The 27,362-nt window shown below is 35.1% G+C and overlaps 2 protein-coding genes across 2 annotated transcripts in view; both read left to right on the top strand.

Annotated features, from left to right (window-relative positions):
• The window catches only part of LOC107675708 (synaptic vesicle glycoprotein 2C-like), a 52,351-nt gene extending 43,928 nt beyond the window's left edge, over positions 1-8,423 (top strand). The window contains exons 9-12 of the mRNA XM_016470122.1: positions 3,616-3,749; positions 6,188-6,391; positions 6,499-6,658; positions 8,063-8,423. Of these exons, the coding sequence (XP_016325608.1) occupies positions 3,616-3,749; positions 6,188-6,391; positions 6,499-6,658; positions 8,063-8,246 (682 nt within the window). The 3' untranslated portion in view covers positions 8,247-8,423. The remainder of the gene's footprint in view (positions 1-3,615; positions 3,750-6,187; positions 6,392-6,498; positions 6,659-8,062) is intronic.
• Positions 8,424-15,752: 7,329 nt separating this feature from the next.
• Positions 15,753-27,362, top strand: part of LOC107675751 (semaphorin-4D-like) — a 51,579-nt gene continuing 39,969 nt past the window's right edge. The window contains exon 1 of the mRNA XM_016470170.1: positions 15,753-15,877. The gene's annotated coding sequence lies outside the window, so the exon portion shown is untranslated. The remainder of the gene's footprint in view (positions 15,878-27,362) is intronic.

Raw genomic sequence — 27,362 nt, 5'->3', positions numbered from 1 at the left:
TCTTTCAGACAGACGAGACGTGCAAGTATTCAAACTGAGTCTTATTAATTGATACATTAGATATCATTTGCACCTTTTTACAAAGGTGTGTTTGAACTAAGAATTTGATGTTCCCTTGAGGCTGTAGATCTGAATATGCAAATGGTTCCATAACTTCATATTCTTATTTTCTCTTCTCTCTACTGCGTTAAGCTTTAACCCTTTCCTATACCAACTGTATGTGTGTGTGTGTGTGTGTGTGTGTGTGTGTGTGTATGTGTATGTTGGACCAGTTTAAGTGTTTATGTAGTATGTTAGACTAGTTTAAGTGTTTATGTAGTTAATAAAGTCTTACTTGTATCACACTTGATGTTGTTCATTGTTTGCTCATAACTGGAGTCACTTAATCATGCAGATTTATGCTACAAGCTCTTTGTAGAATTGTACAGTAAGAAATGTATTTCCCTTAACCAGGAAATTAACGTTCTTAGAATTGACAGACAGTTGACCCTGAGAGGTCAGCTAAATATCTACAGCGGATCTAAATATTTATAATTAATTATAACTAGTTATGATTAATTATTCATATTTCCCCATGAGCTGATTCGCAGCATAGTAATTATAGTGATCACACACTGTTTGTGCCAGTTAGAGTACAATATCGTCAGATTCTATTCTATTCTATTCTATTCTATTCTATTCTATTCTATTCTATTGAGCCTTGTTCCGATCAGGAGACACTGTTTTTCTTCCTCTCAGTCTCTCACTGCTGTTCTCTGGCACTGTAATGAAGTGTTGTCCCTATAATCACTGTGTTTTAAGTAGCTGTCTTGCAGTGGTTAGGCCCAGGGTTGGAGCTGCATGAGGGGGACCAGGCACTGTTTAATTACTGTATTTATTAGAGCTTAAGCCTGGATGGATGGGCTCAGAGACAGAGCTCTGTAGGAGGGCTTATATCAACACTCATGTGTATGGAACGGCCCGGTTTACTCACAAAATCACACTAAAACTCCTCTGACCTGGCTTTTCTGGGACATACTCTATTCTATTCTAAAGCCGTGTCGTGTTCTAATCTGTAAAATAGCCAGTATACATTTAAGTTCAATTGAAATCTATATATTAATAGTCCAAGTTAGATTAAAGAACTATATAAGTGGCACAAGAATTGTTTATTAGAAATGTTTGCGAGGTCAAGTGTCATTCGTTATTACTAATTCTTAGTGTATACTAAATATACTTAGTGTGCTGCTCATACCAACCAGTGTTATTTCAATATTATTTGTATATTTATATAGTATTATTTAGTAGTATTATAGTATTACTACTAATATAATGAATTATTAGTTATTATAGTTAGTAGTAATTATAACAAATTTTTTTGTTCTAATATTTAATGCTGTTTATTAAAATATTAAAAACATTTAATAATAAATAAATAATATTTATTAATAGTTTGAATTAGCTTTTATTTTTACATTTTCAGTTTGAATTTGAATTTTCGTTAAATACTTAGTAATTTTGTTGTGTATTTTCATCATTTTTATTTGTTATTGTTTTTTTAAATGTCTATATATTTTTTATGTTTCCTTGGCAACTAGCTGAAATAAATAAGTTTGATGTTTTATTTAATTTATTTTTTTTCATTTAGCATTTATTTTATTTTAAGTAGTCATTTTGTTATATGGTTTTGTCATTTTATAAAATATTTCTATCTAACTTTATTTCAGTTTTAGTTTTAGTAATTTTAGTACTTCACCTTAAACTTATTTTATTTCAGTTAGTTGTGAAGGCAACAATTCTATTTTTTTTTTCATCTGTTTTATTTCGTTTCAGTTAATAAAAACAATTTTTAATAGTTTTAGTTTGCAATAACTACACTTCCACTAACCTAGGTTATTAACCTTCAGAGCATAATCTAGCTTACTATTCTAGTCTGTCGTACCGCGGTTAAGATGGTTTCAGGTTAACAACACCACTAAATTGTGGTAAAATCACTCTAAAACATGGCCTCTCATGGCTTATTGCTTTATTTCTATTCTATTCTATCACTCTTTTCTTGACTCATTTCCTTTTGTTTTTAGTCTTAATAAACACGTGTCTTCACTCTGTCACAGACCAACTCAAGCTCACACACTTCAATACAAAATAAGAGAAATTCACACACATAAAAGAGGACTCACACACTAATCTCTAATTAAAGAGTGAACAGATGCCTCTATCACTGCTCTCTGTCAGACTGAAGCCCACTGCTGAGGAGCAGAAATTAATTAACTAAGCGCTGGTGTCACCACCTGTGTTAAATGTGCATTATTCCTCTCATCTGCATTAAAATATTGTTGTGCAGTTTAATTTTTTTTTTTTTTTTTTTTTTTTTTTTTTTAGAATTTGTTATAGCCACTGAATAAAAAAAATATATATAATCATGTCTTTTTATCTCACAATTCTGACTTTTTCTCACAAAAGTTTATCAATTCAGACTTTTCTTCTCAGAATTGCAAAGAAACAAAGTCAGAATTGTAAGATCAAATCTTCTTTCGTATTTCATGGCAAATTAAGCTTGCATATGTTTGCAATTTCTCTTGGAACGGGATTGGCTGTAGGTGTTGATATGTAAATGTGGGCGGTCATATGTTAATGAGCTCATGCTTGTGATGTCATAATCATGAAGATTGCGTTTTAGTAAATGAAGCTGGTGTTTGGACGTTTTGGGTTATGAATGTTAGAAATCAAGCTCTTATTTCAAAAGAGCAAGAAGCATCGAGTTTTCCCTTGATATAAAAAGGAGACTTCATACGGCAGTGAACTCTGAGAGGCCTTTCCATGTAGTCATCTTATCTACTTCAGCTCCTTTGTGTGAAATTAAATCCTGAAACTAAACATGTGTTTACAGGAGAGATGAGCAGAAATAGAGTCGATCTTCAGCTGCGGTTAATGCTGGTCATAACGTTTGCGTTCTGTGAGTGTGTGTGTGTGTGTGTGTGTGTGTGTGTGCGTGCGTGTGCGTGTGTGCGTGCGTGCGTGTGTGTGTGTGTTATTGTTCTCAGCGGTCTGATCTCTCTCTCATAAATAACATCCCGGCGTTGAGGTAATGTCTCATCCAGACACAGGGCCAGGAAATTAAAACGCCCTTATCTCTCCTCTCCTCCTTTTCTCTTTCTTTGTGTGTCAACATGATTCTTTCTCTTTCTTTTTGTTTATTATCTCCGTCTGCTCCTCCTCTTTCGCTCATCCCTCTCTCCTGGAGATGAAGCTCTTATCGTGTTGTTGTAGCGTCCAGCTCTTGTGATGCTCATTTATGAGCAGATGAGATCAGACGGCGCACACACACACACACACACACACACACACACACACACACACGAATCACGATGAACTTATTAGATTATATAAACAACTGGCTGGAGAATCATCTGAGAAGCTGGAGACTTCAGCAAACAGTTGACCTCCATTGAATCCAATTGCTAACTAAGAGAAGCAATTGAGATGATTTTCGATGTTGATTATTTCCTTATTGGTGCCACATGCCAGATTGAACTGATCTTGATTCTTTCTCATTAATATTTTAAGGTTTGATGTGATTGTATGCTGTTCCTCGAGCTGGTTAATTGTGTCCTGACCAGTCCTGTCTTTTTTCAGGTTCATTGGCATGAAGTTTAAGTCTGTGACTTTCATCGACTCCACCTTTCAGAGCTGTTTCTTTGAGGACGTCAGCTCCATTGGTTCCTTCTTCAAGAACTGCACCATCATAGAAGCGTTCTTCTATAATACAGGTACAGTGTGTTGAAACTTACTTATCTACTTTTTAGGGATGTTAGTTGATAGAAACAATCACAATGTGATATAAATATTTAAAATATGTATAAAATAAATATTCTATAATATATATATATATATATATATATATATATAATAATATGTATGTATTACATACTGAGCATTTAAATCAAAATTTAATGCAGTATTAAAGTAGTTTAGATATTTAGATACAGAAGTAAAGCATCTTGTTTTGCACCAACATCTGTTAAATATTTAAATATTCTGCAATAATAATAAATGTTCTTACATTTATATATATATATATATATATATATTATTTCAAATATAAATAAATAATATTATAAACAGTGTAATAATATAAATAATACTACATAATATTATAAATCAAAATTAAAATATATAAATATCCTTATATTATTTATAATTTTCTAATTTAATATTTTAATATTTTAATTAGAATATATTTTTACATTTCAGTATTCTAAATATTCTATATATATATATGTGTATATATATATTTTTTTATTTTAAATATATATTTAATTTCATTTTTAATTTTAATAAAATACATGAAAATATGAAATAATGTTAGAATGTTGATGTGTACATATATAATTTTAAAATTACAATTTAATTAATACAAATAAAAAAGGAAATAATGCTGCTTTCCACATGTAGTGAATTCAGTTCTCGAATAATAAAATATATATTTTCCCCAGTCTGCATCCATCCACTGCTGGTCTCATTAACAGTGTGTTTCACTCAAAGTTCAGGCCTGTTCAGCTTCCATTAATGGCTGTGTGTTCGAAAGGGTAGAAGTCAATTGGCTGATGGAAACTCAGTGCACTCTGATTGGCTCATGAGGAGTTTGTATGTTGTGATTGGCTCATAGACACTGTGGGATATTCATTCTTTGGGGCATGAAGCTCAACCCTTGTTCCATTTTAGCAAAAGAAAAGCAAAGAAAAAAGAAGAGTCGACTCAGTGTGAGATCTGTAGGTATCAGTGATGTGAGCGTGAGCTTCACTGACTCACAGCGAGATGTTTGATGTTTAAATATCTCACTGCAGCTCACCAGCGACGAGAAACCACAGACTTTGAAGTTGAAATTAATTCTAATTTATATGCATTTGAAGGCAAAAAGACAAGCAGATGCATTAGATGAAAAACAGGATGAAAGATAAAAAGCCGAGGACACCGATTATATGAAGAAGACCTGAAACAACCACAATAATAGCAAAACAATGATTTAACCCAGAATCCATTGAGCAATGAGCACGGGAACATTATGATGTGTTATGGAGCTCAAGGGTTCGGTCAATAACATTCATCATCTTTATGGAGTAAATGATTTTAGTCATAGACATGTATAAACATGCATGCATGTGTAGAAGTCTGTGTGGTTTCATGAATTGCTGATCTGATTGTGCTTCACTATCCATAATCCTGAAGAGAGATCCACTGAAAGTTATGTGTTACCATAGAAACAGGAATTCTTGTTTTGTTTCAAATTTAAATAATTTGAAAATTAAAATTGAAATCTTATTAAACGGAACTCTTTATTAAAGAATGTTCTGATATTAATAAAAAGTTCAATGTTGTGAGTGAGATTGAATTATGGAGCTTGTCTGAGGCTGTTGGTGTTGACTTTTTTTTTTGTCCCCATGAGGAATCAAGTTTGTAAATCATACAGAATTTTTTTGAAATAAGTTTTTTGAAAATATAAAAATGCAGAAAGTTTCCTGTGAGGGTTAGGGTAAGGGGATAGAAAATACAGTTTGTACAATAGAAAAATTATGCCTGTGTGTGTGTGTGTGTGTGTGTGTGTGTGTGTGTGTGTTATGCCCGTGTGTGTGTGTGTGTGTGTGTGTGTGTGTGTGTGTGTGTGTGAGACCAGACAGCGATCGGGTCATTTCAGGGTCCGGCTGACTCAGGAAAAGCCACCTTACACACTTCCACAATCTCCACAACTCAGCAGAACAAACACAAACACAGACTGCAGAGAGAGGGAGAGCAGAGGCCTCATGGGAAATTGAGTTCATGTCTCTAATGAAGCCGTTTCAGAGCTGCTACAGAAATGAAATGAGCTGGAAATGAGTTGAGAGTGAAAGTGTGAGAGAGCTGGAGATCTGCTGCACACGCTGAAACTCACTAATAGGTTTTCAGAGGTTAAACTCCCTAAAGAAACTCCTGTGTCAAAGAGACAGAATGTAGTTTAAACTGTGACCAGAGGGGGGCAGTACAGCATCTGTCTGTCTATCTGTCTATTTATAGTTTTATCTATTGTTCTGTCTATCTATCTATCTATCTATCTATCTATCTATCTATCTATCTGTCTGTCTGTCTGTCTTAATTGTACAGCACTGTGTTATTCTCTGTAGGTTTTTAAAGAACTTTTGTAAGTCTGTCATATATCTCTTCTCTCGTTCAGATATCGACGACTCGAAATTCATCGGTTCCTCTGTGATCAACTCCACGTTTGCGCACAACAAGACCGGCTGTCAGATGACGTTTGATGACGACTACAGCGCGTACTGGGTGTATTTCATCAACTTCCTCGGCACGCTAGCCGTGTTGCCAGGCAACATAGTCTCCGCCCTCCTTATGGATAAAGTGGGCCGTCTGAGCATGTTAGGTCAGTCACTTCACCAGATTCACCAAAAACCTCACCATATACTTCACCAGATTCACCACATACTTAAACTCGTCGGATGTCATGTTGCTGTGTGTTGTTGTGTTCAGGCGGCTCGATGGTGTTGTCTGGCATCAGTTGTTTCTTTCTGTGGTTCGGCACCAGTGAGTCCATGATGATAGCAATGCTCTGCCTTTATAACGGACTCAGTATATCGGCCTGGAACTCACTGGACGTGGTGACGGCCGAACTGTATCCCACCAACAGGAGGTACATGGACACACAAATACACACAATCACTACTAAACATGGATCACAAGATGCTTTCACTTGACTCAAATCAACTTTACCCAATGCATTGACATGTGCTGCATCAAGCTACAGTGCTGTTATCATTAACAAACTAAAACCTTTAACAACGTTTTTGATGATTGAAATTAAGTAGAAAAAAATATATATATATATTAAAGGAAGAACTTAGAGATGTTTTGGCAGCTAACTGAAATATGTAATATGTAAATATCTAAAGCACTAAGATTACTGGAGAATAAACTTAAAAAAAAAGTAAACTTCAACTGAAATAAATAATTGAAAAAAAAAACGTAATAATATTTTAAAAAAAGTGAAAAAAGCACATAACAAAATCTACTAAAATTAAATTAAAACAGAAATGACAACTAATGAAAGATGTTTTGAGCATTTTAAAAAATAGCTTTAAAAAAATGGTTAAAAATGTGTTTTTTTCACCTTTTTATTTAAATAATTATTCTGTTGTTCCTAGATCTCCCTATGCTGCATTTAATATAATTTTTATAGCTAATATAGATAAATACTGCTGTTTTTGATGTAATTACATATATTATAATCATATAAAAATATAATTGATATAAAAATATATATTTAATTTAATTTAATAATTTCTGATTTATTATTTATATTGTTTATTTGTATTGTTTATTCTTTACAGTGTTATCAGTTGTGTTAAATATATAATTTCTATATTTATTTAATGTAATAATTTCTATGATTTATACTTTATTATTTATTTGTATTGTTTATTTTTTACAGTTTTATCAGTTGTGTTAAATATATAATTTTTTATATTTATTTACTTTAATAATTTCTATGAATTATAATTATTTATTATTTATATTGTTTATTTGTATTGTTTATTTTTTACAGTTTTATCAGTTGTGTTAAATATATAATTTTTTATATTTATTTACTTTAATAATTTCTATGAATTATAATTATTTATTATTTATATTGTTTATTTGTATTGTTTATTTTTTACAGTTTTATCAGTTGTGTTAAATATAAATGTTTATTACTATTTGATGCTGTCATCCTAATAACATAAAATCATACAAAATATAATATAATGTAATAATATCCTGATTTTGTGCAACATAAACACTGCTCTGCTTAAGTGAAATGTCTAGTCTGATCATTATATAATGTAAAATATTGTGCCCCAAAAAATGGCTTCAATGTAGTTTGCTTATAGCGAACAACTTTATCAAAAGTGTAGTTTGGCTATAGTTGAAATGATCAGTCGCAGTGTCATGCATGAAGACCTTTAGATGTCAAAGCTTTCTACAGCTTTGCTAGAAAACTGCTAGCACTGCTAATACTGCTGATATTGCTAACACTGGTTGTGTGTGTCTCCTGCAGAGGAACTGGCTTTGGCTTTTGTAACTCCATGTGTAAGCTGGCCGCAGTCTTGGGGAATCTAATATTTGGGTCGTTGGTGGGAATCACGAAATCCATCCCGATCCTGCTGGCGTCGTCTGTGCTGGTCGCCGGAGGCCTGGTGGGTCTGCGGCTCCCCGACACCCGCAACAACGTCCTCATGTGACCCCACCACACCTGTGACCTCTGACCCTGAGTCGTCACGGAAACACGCAGGACACGCTCAGGGTGCAGGTGGAAGCGACTATGACGTGTTTGCTTCATTTATTCATTTAAAGTGTGTTATTTATTCAGTTAGAGATGTTTATTCTCTGTTGAATTTGCCCAGTTCAGATCAAAAGATTAGATTCTGATGACTTTGTTACAGTATATCAAATGTTATGATGTTATGAAATGTAAAAACAAAAAAAGTGTCGAAATCTGTTTTTAGACGGTGAGTTTTCGACCTAATCTGGGTGGGCAGAATTATTTTTGAAAAGTATTTATTTAATTAGAAAATGTAGTTGTTTTTTATTTTTAGTATTTTATCTTTATTATTTTAAGCTGAACACAACAAAATTCAGGTGATTTTAATGTTTTTTTGTATTTTTTATTAAAATGTTAATTTTCTTGAAATGATGCGAGAGTAAAAAAGGCCATTTAGAGATGTAGACATTAGCGATAACAGGTTTTTTTGTTAGCATCGGTCCGATTCTCCGGTGACGTCCACCCGAAACTTTACTTAAACAAGACAATAACGATTATGCAGTTTACATTTTCTGCTTTCTATAATGATTTAGTTAGCAGAAGAACACCGACACGCTTCGACGGACTTCATTTGGTGTTTGTCTCTCTCGGTTTAAGGGTTAAAGATGTCTTGATAACCCTAGTTCTAGCTGCTACATGCACGTCTTTGCACGTCCATGTGCAAACTCTTCCTCAGAAAACTGAATGGCCTTTGCTTCCTCTCCGTGCCTCCTTCCTCTAAAACCCTCCCGTCGGCTTCTCGTAGGTTGTAGCGATCCATCGTACAGCAGAACTGAGCGCGTGTCCGATTTCTTTTGGAAAGCTCTACTGCTCCAATAGGTGGAAATATGTCGTGTTTCATCACATTCCACTGGAAGTTCGTACATGCAATTGTGTAATATGACAGGACGTGATACTGTGGAAGCCCGTTTCCGCCACTGAATAAAAAACATTTTTAAAGTTAATGGCGACTTTTTATCTCACGATTCTGATTTTTTTTCTCAAAATTGTGGGATACAAACTCGCAATTACGAGTTATAAAGTCAGAATTGCGTGATTTCAACTGTGTGTTAAATTGTGTTACAAAGTCAGAATTGTGAGACATGAAAATTGCGAGAAAAAGGTCTAAATTGCAAGCTTAAATTATCTCGCAATTCTGATTTTATTTCTTGCAATTAAGAGTTTATATCCCGCAATTCTGACTTTATAACTCGCAGTTGCAAAAAAAATAAAATCAGAATTGCAAGATATAAATTCACAATTTTAACTTTTTTCTCACAATACTGATTTTATATCTCACATTTCGGACTTTGTAACACGCAATTGTGAGTTTTTAAACACACATTTCTGACATTTTTCTTGCAATTCTGACTTTTTCTCGCAGTTGCGAGTTTGTCTCACAATTTTGACTTTCTCACGATTGCAAGGTTATATCCCACAATTCTGACTTTATAACTTGCAATTGTGAAGTTATTTAACAATGATGAGAGAAAAAGTCTAAATTGTGAGTTTATATCTCACAATTCCGACTATTTCTCACAATTGCACGTTTATCTCGCAATTGTGATTTTTTTTTCTTGCATTTCTGACTTTGTAACTTGCAATTGAGAGTTTATATCATGCAATTCTGATTAAAAAAAAAAAAGTCAGAATTGTGAGAGTTTATATCTCACAATTCCGACTATTTCTCACAATTGCACGTTTATCTCGCAATTGTGATTTTTTTTTCTTGCATTTCTGACTTTGTAACTTGCAATTGAGAGTTTATATCATGCAATTCTGATAAAAAAAAAAAAAGTCAGAATTGTGAGATAAAAAGTTGCAATTACCTTTTTTTCAGTAGCGGAAACGGGCTTCCATATAATACGGCCGCATCTTAGAAAAGAATAAAAGCCATTCAGCCTGGTCTGATCTTGATGACGTACAGGCCCTGCTGCTGCTGTCTACATGCACTGAAGTACACTAAACACCAGAAACATACTCACAAAAGTGCACTAGTCCGCTGCGTCAACACTGAGATATTGCAGATGGAGTTTGCATTCACGTACTTGGGTATAAATATGTTTCTGGCCTAATTTAATGATATTTTATTGTGTGTATGTGGGGAAAGTAAAGATAAACTTGTTTTGAGCTTATCATGGGTGACAACATTTGCTGTAAACGTCTAAATGTTGTAAAGTGTTGCCTGTTGAGTTGAAACATTATTTTTCATTGTCAGATGTGTATGTGAATGTCTCCTCATGTGTATGTGTAGATATCTTGTATTCAATGAACATTATTTTCTGTCTATAGATGTTTATTTTGGCTGGATGTGTGATTTCTGGGTGTTATTTAAGCTAACAAGAGGATTCAGTGTCGTACAGGTATTTTTTGCAGTTTTTTTTACAAGTTTGAACAAATTCAGTTCATGGGAGGAATGAATTTGAAGTTACGAAATGTTTGTTTGGTGCAACTCCTGAACTGTTTATTTCAACTGCTTTGTTTTTTTGTATTAATTTCGGAGCAAATTCAAGTGGCCTATCTGAAAAATACAAAAGAAGTGTGATATCTTGTGGTTAAATACACCTGTGCATGTGCATATTGAGACTTTGTGTTGCAGTGATTGGTCTGTTGTGCTTTCGCCATGAGTTAATTCCTGATTTGAAAGATGAATGTATCATTATTGTGAGTGTGTGATGTTGTTCTGAAATGGGTTTTGATTGGTTGTGGATCTGGCATGCCAACGACACGTCTGCCGTCAAATTCATTTTGTCAAAGTGTCTGTGACGTCACTGGCCAAATATCTCAGATATATCTGATTTTATTTTGAAAAGAAAGTAAAAAGTGCCATGTACAGTGTGAACGGAAACTGAGGTGGATCCGGTCTGGATCCAGATGTACTGCTATTAAAGAGTTTCATTATAAGACTCTAAAGAGTGTCTGCTCATTTTTTCAGAGACCTCTGGGTAGCTAAATATCAATTCACTTTACCTGAATTCATCCTATAAACTGATATTCTGGGCCACATAAAATAATTAATAATTCAGATTAATCACAATATGTAATCTGAATTATATGAATCTAATACAAAACCTGCTTGAATTGATAAAAACCCTTGTGGATGTAAAATTTGTTATAATGTGACCTCTAATGGTGAATGTAAGTACACTAAAATGTCTTGTAAAATTATATATATATATATATATATATATATATATTTATAAACTGTATAAATATATGTAATAATGGTAATATATAACACACCTGAAAATAGCTAGAAAAACGTGCTCATAATTTGTGAAAGATGCTTTAAAAAATGTAAATATTTTCTATTGTACACTAAAATTATCTCATTGTAATATTAATATATAGTGTAGATATATTATATATAATAATAGTAATATATAACACCTAAAAAAAGAGCTTAAAAAAAAAAAAAAACTTGCTCATAATTTGTGAAAGATGTCTAAAGAAAATAAAATATTTTCTAATGAATATGATGAACAAATAATAGATCAACTTGTTCGATGCTTCAACACCAGATGGAGCACGAGCTCCAAACATCTCCCATTGTGTTAGTGTTGGTCTGTGAACTAGACTCCTGTACTTTTATTGGACCGGGAGTCCGGGACTGTGGTGAAATGTGCTGTGTACTTCAGTAATGACATGCAGGTTTGAATCTGTTGGTGTCTGACTGACTCAAGGACAGTTTAATCCTGCAGGAATGTTCGACTGAAACTAGATACTCGCCAGCGCCTCTGTCTCTGTCTGTCTCTCTGTCTCTCTGTCACTGTCTTTGAATTTGTTCCTGCTGAAAAACAGCTCGCAACATCCTCAATATGCAGCATAAATTATTATTATTATACATTAAACATGAAAAATGTACATTGTTTTTTATTACATTAATAATTACATTATTTATTAAGCTCACAACATCCTCAAGGTGCATAATAATAATGATAATAAATGTACTATATTATTATTATTAGGAATATTACATTAAACAACAAAATATTTTATGTAATAAAATTAATAATAATTAATATAAAAACAAATTATTCATTATCAGAATTATATCAAATTAGTTTTTATTGTTTGCATAATTATTAAAAAATGTTATTAAAATTACTGAACCATTCCGTTACTTATAATGGTCACAGGTGTAAAACACGGCTGATCATTTTTGTCCTGGATTTGTGGTTTAAACCAGGATTTAGAATTGTAGAAGTCGGGTTTAGACCAGCAAACTCCTCTCCGGAGGCCTGATTGTTGCTGGAATCTCCATGATCTGGATTCCAGGCGTGTCTGAGGATAATTCTGCGTCCTAGCGGATCCATTCCACCCTAAGCCACTCAGAAGAGCAGCTGACATGGAAACGAGTGAGAGAATGTTTAATAGTTTGCATACATATTAGCTGCTATACGTCATATATGAACTAACCAATCAGCAGGACTGCAACTATTTTCTGTATGATGTTTACAAATGTTGCAACCATACAGCAACTCCATGGCAACTATTCAGAATGTCCAAGCAACTGCATAGCAACTCCCTGGCAACCATCCAGAAGACCCTAGCAACCATATAGCAACACCATGGCAACCACCTAGAACACTGAGTAAACACACAGCAACCCCCTGGCAACCATATAGCAACTCCATGGCAACTATTCAGAACATCCAAGGAACCACATAGCAGCTCCCTGGCAACCACATAGAACACCCTAGTGGCCACATAGCAACACCCTAGCACCACATAGCAACTCTGTCCGCTGGCAAGCACATAGCAACTCCCTGGCAACCACTTAGTCCACCCTAGCAACCACCTAGAACACCCTGTCAACCACCTAGAATACCTTAGCAAGTACTTAGCAACTCTGTGACCTATCAACCACATAGCATCTCCCTGGCAACCACCGAGAACATCCTGGCAAGCACATAGCAACTCCCTGGCAACCACCTAGTACACCCTAGCAGCCATTTAGCAACATCCTAGCAACCACATAGCAACTCTGTGCCTTAGCAAGCACATAGCAACTTCCTAGCAACCACCTTGGACACCCTAGCAACCATATAGCAACCACCTAGAGCACCCTAGCATCCACTTAGCAACATCCTAGCATCCACATAGCAACACTGTGCCCTGTCAAGCACATAGCAACTCCCTGACAACCACCTAGAACACCCTAGAAACAATATAGCAACATCCTAGCAACCACATAGCAATTCTGTGCTCTAATAACCACATAGCAACTCCCTGGCAACCACCTAGAACACCCTAGCATCCTCATAGCAACTCCCTAGCAACCACCTAGAATACACAAGCTACCACATAGCAACACCTTGACAACCACCCAGAACACCCTAGTATCATAGTAGTTTTGCACACACAAGCACTACTCATTTTTTCTTCATAACATGTCAGAATCTAGTTGATCTGATTCCTGTAGTTCATATCTACAGTATATAGGTCAGATCTGATCATAAAATACCTCACATTCTGTGACCTCACAGGTGTATGTGACACTCTGAATCCAGCACATGCATGTTTACGATCAGTGACCGATCAGCATTACACACAGCACTCAGAGCGTGACGTACAGATCACACGAACACGTTATCTGTGTTACACCAGCACACACTAAACTGCAGCTGATTTATCAGCTCTGTGTGTAAGTAAATACTGCATCTGTGTAAGGAGTGTCATTACTTCAAATCACTCTCTGTAAAATTCTTCTAGCTCGGCTGATCAGGGTGTAACAGATAAAGAAGTACAAAGGGTCACTCTATGAAAACAAGATGTGAAAACAGATGGAAACAGTTTGCATGAATCATCAAAGCTAAATGTCCAGTAGCCAGAGGAAGGTTTGATGGATAACAGCACAGGTCACACAGGTTATGAGAATTAGCTTTTTAAAAGAGGCCATGAAATATGTTGTAATAAAACAAAAAAATATATAAAAATGAATAGTAATGGTAATGTGGAGGAAAAAGACAATGCTTGCTCAGTCCTCCATACTCATGTTTTGGGTTCGCTCCTCCACGGGCAGAAAATGTCACATAACCTTTGACCTTTCGACAAGGGGCCTTTCATTTCTTTCTTCCAGCTTGCTTGTGAAGAGACAAATGTTTCTTTTTCCTCTTTTTATATCTTATAAACTTCCACTGTAATGTAAAGGCCCATAAGCTGAGACAGAGAGGTCAAAATCGAACACTCCTCTGTCCTCAGAGCTGCGGGATTAAAGCAAATCTAGGTTACAGTGTAACACGGATCCTCACATACTGAGGTTATGTAGGTGCAATAACTTTACATATTCTACTATATATTCCCTATAAATCCATATATCTATATTTAACCCTGAATTATGTTTTTCAAACACAACCAGGACTCGGTTCTTCAACCGTATAACATTAAGTCAAGTACATCTGTCATCATTCATGACTCACATAACCGGCTTCTGATATGAAGGCAGCGGTTTATACACATTTTAATTTATAATGAGTCGTTGCATAATTCAGTTTGACGTGTTTATAAAACATCCCACTTTTGATAAGACACTATTTTCAGTGAAGGATGTTTTTGCCTGGCTCGGTCTATATCTTGAAGTAGTATGTAATTATGTGGTAAATCCTGTCAGCTTCAGTAACTTCTCAGGGCTGAAAAAAAAAGAAACATTTAAAATAGATAAATAATTGTATTACAAGGCTGACTAAAATACTTTATTTTGATAAAATATCTTTTTTTTTTTTTTATATTTGTAAAATATTTTTGTTGGTTACAGACATACTGTCTGTGTATTAATGGATTTTTCAGAGCCACTTACCGCAGTTTTCACAGTTACACCAGTAGGTGGCAACATGTGACTGTATTATAAGTATGTATTGACTCATTCAGTCAACCGATTTGTTTAACAACTCTGATTCATTGAATCATCCACTCAACCGATTCGTTAAAAAAAAAGCTGATTCATTTAGGAACGAAACAAGTGACCGCCATTAGGAACGAGTCATTGAATCATTCACTTAACCGATTTGTTTAAAAAGACTATTCATGAGGTTTTATCTTTATAGTAACTAACCAAGCTGTTGCAAGTTCTAATGTGATATTTTATTTAACACACACACACGCACACACACACACATATATATATAAAATTCATAAACAACATAACATAAATAATTAAATATTAAATAATATTTATTACCATTTTTAAAATATTTATTATTCCTATTTTGTTCTAACATACGATGTTACATTGTATTCTTTAGTTACTTTCATAAATATGTTTCCTAAGAAAAACATAAAATCCTAATATAATTAACTAAAACATTTAAATCATGTTTTAAAATCAAATATGTATCAAATAAAAATATAATATATTAAAATCTAAAAAATAAAATGTATATCGTGTCGTTTGTAAGCATCTCATTTGCTCCTATTTTGCTGGCTCACTCTCTCTCTCTCACACACACACACACACACACACACACTGCTGAGAGGGAGAAAAGCGTCAGGTCGCGGCATCAGCTCTCACAAACTCTTTAAACTTTAAACGCTTGACCCGCGCGGAGGAGCGGAACCCTTGACGCCGCCCGGGTGAGTGTCTGCGCGGGATTCATTCGCTGCGTTTTCAGGGTTTGACGATTGCTTTCCTCCGGTTTCTATGGACTCTGGTCTCGAGAGCTTTGAGGACTTTGAGCTGCACTTGTTCCTCCGCGGCTGGGTCGTTTACAGCAGGTTTATTCCTCCTCTACACGACAATACGCGTCAGTTTTACCCTCCTCAGCTGTTTGAATGCGTTTTGTTGCTGTTTTATTCAGTGTTACTTTATATTTGGTTCCGAAACAATGGAACAAAAGGGAAATATTCGCTTGTTTTTAAGGACAAACGCTCATTGGCTGACAGCGACTCTGCTGTCTTCTCTCGTTCTCTTTAACTGTTTGCATAAGTTCATTCAGACACGGCTAACTTGGTTAACCTGTATCTGTCGTACTGTTTGATTAGTTGTGTTCTTTTAATGTTAGTCTGGCATTTTAGGGTCATGTGGAGGTCTGCAGTCAAACTCGCATAAATTATCCCAGACTTTTCATCTGAACAACAAAGAGTCTTCTAGTTCAAAATGAGACCACATTTTTGAACAGGCTTTTTTTCTTTGTGCTTTTTCTGCGATTGCTAGTTGAGAAGTAGTCAGGTTGTGCAAACTTGGTCAAATCTATGTGAGCAATGCTAATGCATTTGGTGACAACATAGATATGAACTTTTGATAAGAAGGGTTTTGTTGTTTTGTAGGGGTCATGTGACGTGCATTAAGTAATATATAAGTAGTAAAAGCTTACATGTACGCAGTCTCTCAATGAATAATATGGTTTCATAATTGCATGCACAATAGTCTAAAAATGTTGTTTAAAGTAGAAGTATTGTGTATGACATTGTATAGGCCCTATTGTAATTCTGCATTTAGCTGACATTTGAAGCACTGACATATGTTGTATTTTCCAAGACAGTTCATGTATCTTTGTCTGTTTGTCCCTTTTTTTAACTTCATGAATCTTCCTCTATTTTTTAAAAACATGTTCGTTGAAACAGAGAGTGACTCTTTTGTGTCTCAGAGCAGGTGCCTGAAGGCTGTCTAAAATAGAAGCAGGTAAAAGTGGCTCGTAAGTGGAAGAATATAGCCTGTCAGCAGAGGGTTAGCATTAAACACCTGTGTGTCCATGACCTCTTGACTCCTAAAGCCTAAAACCTGACCTCTGAAATTATAGAATTGATTATTTGTTTCAGGGACTGCTTGGTATTTCGCTGTGAATTGTTAAAACTGAAATGGTTTTGTGAATCTGTTTGAAATAAACATGATAATGTTATTCAAAATAAAAATTGTTAAAACTAATTCTTAAGTTTAGCATAATCGCATTTAAAAAGTTAAGAAAGTTGACATGTAATTTAATACAAGTGCATTTCTGGTTATAATCAGCACTAGTCATTGTTGGGCTTAATTTATGTTGTCATAGACATTTACATTACTGATAAATTCCTTCATATTATTATTATTATCATTATCATTATTATATGGGTTGCAAAGGGGCAGAAAATTTCAGGTACATTTCTGAAAATTTTACAGGATTTTTTGGAAATTTTTGGAAACTTTCCAGAAGTCTCTGGAAATTTACCATGCCTTTGCAACCTTAAATGTTATTATTTATGAATATAATTTTAGTATTTATTTGTTAATTAAGTATTTTTATGAGAAAGGCTTAGGGTTAGTTGAATAAAACTTTTTAAAAAATCAATAGCAGAAGTCACAGTCATTATTTATTGGTATGTTAATCAAAGGAATAATCAACTAATCTGGAGATACAGAAAAAAATGATAGATTAATGGATAGAAAAAAAATGATACCGTAGTAGCAGTCCTACTGTTTTTGCATTTTACATTTGTTCATTTACAAATGCATATTATGTGCATTTTCTGTTTGCATATACAGCATCTGATTGGATTATTTGATCAGACTGTAATTTCTTTGAATCTTTGACAATAATTTGATGCCACTTGCTGAGTTTAACGTGCATGTAATGAGGTCATGTGACAACAGTGTAGCATACTACTATATGAAATGCCTGTATGCTCTTTCACATACTATTTTTTTTTTTAAATAGGTAGCAGTCCTACTGTTTTTGCATTTTACATTTGTTCATTTACAAATGCATATTATGTGCATTTTCTGTTTGCATATACAGCATCTGATTGGATTATTTGATCAGACTGTAATTTCTTTGAATCTTTGAAAGAAAGACCCACCGCACCGATGGGTTCATTGGTGTTAAATTAGTCCCTCGGGACATTTTTAATGAGGAAATGATCTCCTGAATGGGTCATATAATGTATGTTCTTCTAAACATGGTTCATGTCGATGGCACAGACAATGACCTGCCTTCATGGTCCAATGTGACAGAATCATGTAACCCAGATGAGCTGGCGCTGGCTCAGACGGGCACCAGCGGCCCGTCGATAAACACAACCAGCCTTTCAGAACAAAACCACCGAGATTCAGACCTATTTAAGTGTTGTTTTAAAGGAATAGTTCACCTGAAAATGCACATGATATTTTCAATGATGAATTTTTCTTTTTGGGTGAACGGATCCTTTAATGTTGATCTGAATTTGAACTTATTGGGGTTTTCAGACAGTTTCATCATGATTTAAGGGAAGACACCCACAAAAATGACTAGATACATACCACCATATTTCCCTAGTTGATTGATTGCAATAAGAATTGCAAACTTTTTTTGTATTACGAATTTTTTTTAAATGTTATGTCTAAATATGCATATGAGGCATTATCTAATTAAATATACAATAAAATGCATATATTTTCAGAACATAAATCTGAACATTGAATAAAGCCTGGTTTGTTTTATTTTATTTTCTCATATTTGAGTTAAAGTTTTTTTTGCGAGGATTTGGATTTCTCTTTTTATCAATCCATAAATCAGAAAATACTGTCAACAGCCAAAAAAAAGTTTTAGGTATAAAGTGTTGTATAAAATCAGGTGTATGATAAATGAACAAACCCTTCAGTGAAAACAATAATATATATATTTATTACAAAATATATATATATATTACAAAAATAATATATAAGAATATAGATAGGAATAAAACTGTAAAGTTTGGTGCATGCATGTGCTGTTGAAATGGAGAAAAAAAAAATCATAGCCTTAAAGATATGCACTGAAATTGAAATCTACAAATGCAAGTAGATAAAGTGCAAAGATTAAACACTTAGAAGTGTATTTTGAATGTTCTTTCCACTAGTCTGAACATCTCAAAACTGCCCAATGCATGAAAAAACAATGTTTTTGCATGCGGCTTCCTGCTTTAAAAATCAATGCAGCGATTGACCTTCTTTAGACCTGAATTGAAGAGATAGCAGGGGTCTCTCATTAGTTTCGACCGCTTTTTGCATGCTAGTGAAATGCAATCTGATCCAAACTTTACATCGATGCCCTATCCGCTGTCCGACCCTGATTTAAGGCTCCGTCCACATTGTGGATGCTGAAAAAGACCCGTCCACTGCGTCTAATGTTCCTTCACTTCACAAAAGTGCCACTCTTGAGATTTGTGAGCCGAACACAGTTGTGCTTTGTGTCCCTCTGCCAACATCCCTCCATCTCCCAGAGGAGTGCGGAGAGAAGGATATGGACAGATAGGAGGACGCCCTTATTCTGTTACCTTTCTGGAGAATAATTACCCCTCTAATCTGACCAAGGGCTCGTTTATGTTGCCCCCAACACCTGCACAGGTCTCAGATCAGTCATAGGGTTTCTTCATATGGCTGCTGTTTCTGGTTCTTTTCTTGAAAAATCACAGCAAGTAAAGCAGTGCTTGGTAATCGATAACAGGGCTGAATAATAATGATGCCCTGAGGCCAGTGAGAGCGTTATGGTTCAGTTGACCGGCCAGCGCTGTGTGTCACTGCATCTTACTTTGTTGGTCATGCACATGTGTTTCTATGCCTTGGAAACACAAATAATTAATTTTGTGTAATGTGTCGAATGTTGTTGTTGGGAGCAGTGTTTATAGATAGATTTCATAGTTAAGCTACAGTTGTGTAATCTGCAGCTCTTATTGCAAATATTGTATATTATTGTATACACTTAGGTCGGTAAGATTTTTAAATGTTTTAATGCTCCTCAAGGCTGCATTTATTTGACAAAAAATACAATAATATTGTGAAATATTATTACAATTTAAAATAAGTGTTTTCTATGTGAATCTCTATTAAAATGTAATTTATTGCTGTGATCAAAGCTGAATTTTCAGCATCATTACTCCAGTCTTCAGTAGTGGTCGACCGATATTTCACCAAGGCCGATATATCGGCCGATATTTGGCATTTTTTAAATCTCGGCATCGGCCGATAAGTTTTCCTGTTTGGCCAATGCATTCTAGGCGGGACTTTTATTTTGATGGCGTGAACGAGAACGGCAGCGCCTGAGCACACAATGCTTACATTCTCCTCAAATGATTTCAAATTTCTTAAATATTAATTAAAATAAATAAAATTATATCGGCCATCGGCCACCCTGCTTTCCAAGATATCGGCATGGGCTGTCAAAAAACCAATATCGGTCAACCACTAGTCTTCAGTCACGTGATCCTTCAGAAATCATTCTAATATGCTGATTTGCTGCTCAAGAAAGATTTCTGGTTATTATCAATGTTGAAAACAGCTGTGCTGCTGAATATTTTGTGGAAACTGTGACTTGTTTTCTTTTATAAGCTTGAATGTAGGGTCAGGTGTTGGTCAGATGTGGTCACATGGAGTTTCTCTGATGCTTTTGATTCTTACTGTGTTTTTTTTAATTTTTATTTTTTATTTTTCCCCTCCCTGTTCTTCTCTTTTGTCATTTTTAGGCCAACACACATTTTTATTTTTCCATGACCTTTATCCTCTGGTGTCCATGTATTTCTTGGCATGTGAAGAAACTGTGAAGGTCAGAGGTGTGAGTCTGCAGTCAGTGTAGTGGAATGCATTAGTTAAAGCCAGAGAGAGATTTGAAATAAACCACCCAGTTTGGTACTTTTTTTAGATGTTTTGTAACTTCATTGAATGGAAATGTCTCTATTTGACAGGTGATTGAAAAATAACAGGGCCATCAGCTAATCAGTCAGTTGAGGAAATGTTATGGAGGCTTTCTGAAGATTTTGTTTTTCTTCATAACATCATGCACTGATGCTTCATTCACAATGAGACCAGAAAACACGTATATTGAAGTAAATAGGGTAAATTTGGATTTAAATGAGTGTCAGGTTGTGTCGGGTCACAGGATGAGACTCACGCTTGTGTGGGATAATCATTTTTAACCTCAGATTCCTAAAACAGGCTCATTCCAGAGGTAATCGATTTATTGGCTGATGGGAAGGCCATTCTGGCTGTTTTGAAGCATCTCAAAGCACTCATTGTGTCGGGTTGGCTTGATTTCTCTTGCGTGCCACGAGTTATCGGACACGGGTGTTGTTTTTGACCAGATAAGACTAATGCCAGCAAATTCTTTTTTGGGAAATGATAATAATTATTCCCTGGCCTGTTTGCATTTAGAGCAGAAGCTTCCAGTGAAACATGTGCTGGTCTTTGTTCACTCTTAAAGGAATAGTTCATCCCAAAATGAACATCTGCTGAAAATGTACTTATCCCCAGGCCATCCAAGATGATGAGTTTGTTTCTTCATCGGATTTGGAGAAATGCATTCCATCATTTGCTCAGCAATGGATGCTCTGCAGTGAATGGGTGCCGTCAGAATGAGAGTCCAAACAGCTGATAAAAACATCACAATAATCCACACCACTCCAGTCCATCAGTTAATGTCAAGCCAAAAGCTGTGTTTGTAAGAAAAAAAATCCATTATCAAGACATTTTTAACTTTTTAACAGCTGTTAATGACTCTCATTCTGACGGCACCCATTCACTGCAGAGGATCCACTAGTGAGCAAGTGATGCAATGCTACATTTCTACAAATCTGATGAAGAAACAAACTAATCTACATCTTGGATGATCTGAGGGTGAGTACATTTTCAAGAAAATTTAAATTGACATTTTTGGGTAAACTATTCCTTTAAAAATAAGCGTTCTGAAAGAGAATTTTCTGCAGCAATGCCATAGAAGAGCCATTTTAGGTTCCCAACAGAACCTTTAAGTGAACCTTCTTTCTTAGTCTGAAGAGCATTTTAATAATCTAAAGAACTTTTTTCCACTATAAAGAACCTTTTGTGGATGTTAAATGGTCTTCATGGAACCATTGATGCCAAAATAGGACCATTAATTTTATTAATGATTTAATTAATGCCACTGTTTTCTGTGTTGTTTAGGGAGTTGAGCAGTAAAACTCGAATTTAGAGATGAAATACTTCTGAAGGGAGTGTTTGAAAAGAAACAGATCTGTGGAGAAAAATGTTACGTTAGAGCGGTCAGTGCCTTAATAGTGTTCCTGGGCCAGTACAAAACATCTTGTGTTAGAGAGGCTGTATTTTACAATTCTGTAGCATTTATTTTTCTCCCTGAAGCTCGTCAAGGTCTCTTGCACCAAAACAGTTGCAATTTAGTTTAACATCATCATTTTCAGCCCTCTCTCTGACCTTTTAAACTTGTGAGCTCAATTCCAAGTGCACTGTATTCCAAACTACAGCGCACAAATCCCATTTGCACTTTCTTTTAGTCTATTACATTCAAATATGTTGAATAGTGATCGTGCACAATGGGATTGTGAATATGCATTAATGCAATTGAGGCTCTAAAACTGTGGTGGGAAAAATATGTAATTATGTAATGCAATTATGATTAAAATAATGTAATAATACTTGCTTGGCTTCAGAAGTCTTGGAATATTGTAAAAAAAAAAAAAAAGTTGTAAATAAAGGTTATTAGAGTATGTTTTTTATTTCTGGCTTTTTACTTCAAAATGACATTTCATTCGATGTACTTGCCGTTTCTTTGTAATTACTTACTTGCAATTTCTGAGTGAAAATGTCCTGGCAGAATTTGACTGAAAACCGGCAGGATCTGTATCTTTGCTTGTGTTTCATGAGAATCCTGTGACTTTCTCCGTTGGGGTGCTGACCAGAAAGACACATGGTACCCAATTACAAACAACATCTACTCTAGTACACTGACTCATGGTCATTCAGGCTGCTCAGGGTTCATTGTGTTCTTTGGTGTTACATTGTAACATTATCCAGCATTCTAGAATGTTGAGTGCAACATTGTTAACCGAAATGTAAATATTAATATGTTAATACATTTGCATTGAAAACAGGGTCTTTTGTACTCTTTTGTAATGTTTGTGTTTGAAGAGTTTGCTGTAGACAAACTCTCACATTCACAACTCAAAGCTTCCCAGTCCATTCAGACGCTTTATTAAACGATCACTGATCTGTAGCTTTGCGGCTTTATACTTCTCAATAAAAAGGCAGATCTGATGTAATTTCACTGGCACACCTCCCTTTAAAATCAAAACAAGGAGTCACAATCTGTAGCCGTTCTTCCAGAACGACGGTTTCGGAGAGAGAAGTTATTAATTCAAACCGAGCCAGCAGCTACAAGGAAAGACAAGCAAATTAAACTGGGTGAATGATTGGCGTGTAGATGAGACTCAGTTAAATGAATGTACATGCACATTTTTTTCAGTGCAAACACTATTTGTGATTCTTTCATAAGACCCTCGAATTATCTAATGTGATTTTTTTTAATTAAGAGGCTCGATTTTAGAATAGAAATCTGATAGACAAAAAAACTGGTGTAAGATTTCACAAATTGTAAAATGTAATAAAGGATAATTTCACAAATAATTACAAAGAAACGAGAAGTAACACATTGAATTAAGCTTGCAATTTGAAAGTAAAAATTCTGAAATAGTATTTTCTTGTAAAAATGTACTGCAATAAACAGTTTTATTTACAAATTAAAAAAAAAAAAAAATTCAGTGTAAATGACTGATTTTATAACTCTGCACTATCAACTTGTTTAGTAACATAATAAAAATGATGAATTAAATAAAAAAAAATTATGTATTATGTACATAAATATTCATGATGATATTTATATTGAACTTAGCATGCTTCAATTAAAATTGAAGCTCAAAACTATTTAATATTTGGTCATTTTATATTCATTTTCAAACATTTTTGAAAAAGAGTATACCACTGTTTGAACGAAAGAAAAAGAAGTGCATATATCTGCTTCAGCTATGAATAATTAATCAGTTTGATAATGATTTTGTGCATATATAATCAAAACACTACCGAAATATCTACTGTGCTCTGCTGGTATAAATATCTTTTGTGTGTGTGTGTTTTCAGACTCATTTTAATAGCTAAATCCACACAGAGCAGTTTGTGAGATCAGCTCAAGTTTTGCCTTCTGATCAGGAGTCTGTGTTGTCGTCCCTTGTGTAGGTGGTTAAATTTAGGATAGAAAGAAATGCGATAAGAGTGGATCAGCTTGAAACCAGAACTCTGCCCAGGCCTGGTTAGAGAGCCGACCGGTGCGTCTCGGTGCCTTATGGACACGCCATGACCCTGTAAACAAAAGAAGCACAGCAAACACTGACCCAGCCCCCTCTGTGCTGCATGTGCAATGATTTTATTCTGCTGTCAGCCGTCTCAACTGTGCACGACGATGCACACACACACACGCATGCAAGCGCACCAGCTGGTCTGCCATTATTGTTTTGCACCTGTCACAGAGGCAGCGCTTCAAACGGTGTGTGTGAGCGTATTATTATCTGACATTAATATTTAATTGTTGCTTTGACTGAGAGTGAACGTTGAGGTTAAACTGTCTTGATCTGAGAGCCATTTCTGCTTGACAGTGATGTTTGGCACATGCTTTTCTCAGAAAGGGAGAGAGAGAGTGAGTGAGAGGGGAAGGAGGAGGTCTGAATGTCTTATCATATTCATCCGCTCGTGTTCAGACATCCACAGCCAGACACAACCATCAACCCTTATGACACCCAGAAAATCGCAGTTTTAATCTAAATTATACACACGTCTAGAAGCAAACAGACACGTATGAGACCGCAGACTCTGAAATGATTCTGGCTTGGTTTTTTTGCATCTTTGTGGATTTTGTGGTTGTCTTCTCTGAGCTTCAGAGCGTCTTTACCGGCACTTGGTGAGTTTAAGTAATGCTTTTTGTTTTTTGGGGGTGTTATTAGATGCATATCGCAAATTTAACATATAGGCAGTAGATTAATTGCAGACTTGCACATTTTATAGGTTCTTTTTGTTATTTCTTTGAAGTCATTTGGTGAGTTTAAGTAATGTTTTTTTTATATTAGATGCATTTGTGAATTTAACATATAGGCAGTAGATTAATTGCAGACTTGAACATTTTATAGATTCTGTTGGATGTTTGAAGGCATTTGGTGAGTTTAAATAATGTTTCTTGAATGTTTTTGGATGCATATTGCACATTTTAATAACAAGCAGTAGTTTATTTGATAACTTGAACATTTCATAGGTTCTGTTGGTTGTTTAGTTGAAAGCATTTGGTCAGTTTAAGTAATGTTTTTTTTTTTTTTTTGGATGTTATTGGATGCGTATTGCAGTTTTTAAAAATATTTAGCCATTAGCCAGTAGATTAGTTTTTACATTTTACAGATTCTGTTGATTGATTGGTTAAGTTTTTAATTTTTAAGTGTGTTTCTTGTCTTTTTGCATGTCAAGCATCGCTATTACTATTGCTCATACTAGGGATGCACCGAATGTTTGGCGGCCAAAAATAGCAAAAAAAAAGCTCTTTCGGTGTTCGGCCGAATAAGCGAAATTAAGGCTGCTTTTAATTGTACAGTAAAAAATACATGCCTGATTCAAGAAGGGGGTCTGATGGCCAAAAAATATTATTTTACTAACTTCTTAATTTTAAGTTAAATTGTGCTTTGTTGGTATAATGTCTGCTAGAATGTTAAAAAATAATTTTTAATTGTTGTTTTGTAATAGATTTTTTTCTTTGGAAAGCAAGACAAAACAGTTAAAAGCACATTTTGGCTATTTAATTTATGCAATGGTGAAAAAAATTGGCAAAATAAAAACCGTGTTCGGTATTCGGCCTTCGTCCTAGTGTTTCATTTTGTTCCGTTTCGGCTTCGGCCAATAATTTTCATTTCGGTGCATCCCTAGCTCATACAGAAGATTATTATATTTACATGTATATCTCAATCTCACACAGACATGCATGATTCCTCAAATCGAACACCTTAGCAACTGCAAAGCAAGCACCTGCAACACCCTAGCATCAGGCAAGTTTTGCACAAACAAACAGCAGAAAATATGAAGATCTGGTCTCGTATTGTGTGTCAAATCCTCCCGTCAGACTTCAGTAAGATGTAGTTTATTGTGGCTGTTGGCACGTGTCCGTACGTCTCCTTCAGATGTGATCAAATGCATATTTAAACCTCCACTGTAATCAGTGTTTTCTCTCTTCAGTTGTGAGATTGTGTCTCTGTTCGGCGTGTGTGAGAGCCGAGATCAAAGCGCACACACGCGCCGTTCAAGACCCATCTGTCCGACTTCAAAGCGCACGGGGATCTGGGACGCAGCATGGATGTGTTTGCATATCTGACGTGGAAAACACCTCAACACGACTTTTGATTTGAGGAATAAAAACACACTGAACCTTAGCATTTAGGGTTAGAGTTTTGCTCACATAACAGTGATGCTAATTATTGGAAACTGCAATAATAATTTCATAGTGCAGCATTCATGATGCAATCAAACCACAATGGATCAAATCGAATGTAATATTCTCGCTCACTCATAAAAAACATGCTTTATGAATGTTTTACCTGCTGTTTAGCTGGAGTTTTAGTGTTTGCAAATTGCTTTTTTTGTTGAAACCCTAGATGCAACCTTTTCAGAGTGGAATTTAATCTGAAGTTTTAGACGCAAATATAATGGTGCCTGGTAAATAGGGATGGAATGATTACCGGTTTCACGATAAATCGCGATAAAATGCCCTGACGGTTAGTATTATCGTTTAAAATTTAATTATCATCAAAACCGTGTTTGAGTAAAGCGATTTTGAAAACTCGCTGTAAATCCTGTCCAGCCAGCATCAGTCTGACGCAGAAGCAGCATGCAATATTTTTGCACGAGACGAAATGGCGGAAGGCAGTGACAGCGCTCTGGAGATTTTTCAGCCATCTAAGACCATCATCATGACCACCACCCACTGTTATACAGCGAATGCAAGGTAACTTTTACCTCAATACCAAACCTAACTGGGCAAATCATTGGACAAAAAATATTGATTAGAGATTAAATATTTCATTATCTGTCTTGTACGCAAAGCTTCCACGAAGAAAAGTTCGCAGCAAGTGGCTTTGAGCCAAGACGAATGAACGTTCAAACTATTAAGGTTGACATTTAAGGGATAATGTATTGTATTTTTTTTGTTTACCTATAATAATATGTAAATACGGGGACATGAAATATTGAATTGAGATTAACGTTTTAAAATCTTATCTGTTTATAAATCCGTTATGAACAGTGTACAAAACAATCGTCAGGACAATATGATCACTACAG

This window comes from Sinocyclocheilus anshuiensis, unplaced genomic scaffold (assembly GCF_001515605.1).
Source record: "Sinocyclocheilus anshuiensis isolate Anshui unplaced genomic scaffold, SAMN03320099.WGS_v1.1 scaffold708, whole genome shotgun sequence".
NCBI classification, from domain to species: domain Eukaryota; kingdom Metazoa; phylum Chordata; class Actinopteri; order Cypriniformes; family Cyprinidae; genus Sinocyclocheilus; species Sinocyclocheilus anshuiensis.
Note: the sequence above shows the minus strand (reverse complement) of the source record. Positions and strands in the feature narration are given on the sequence as shown.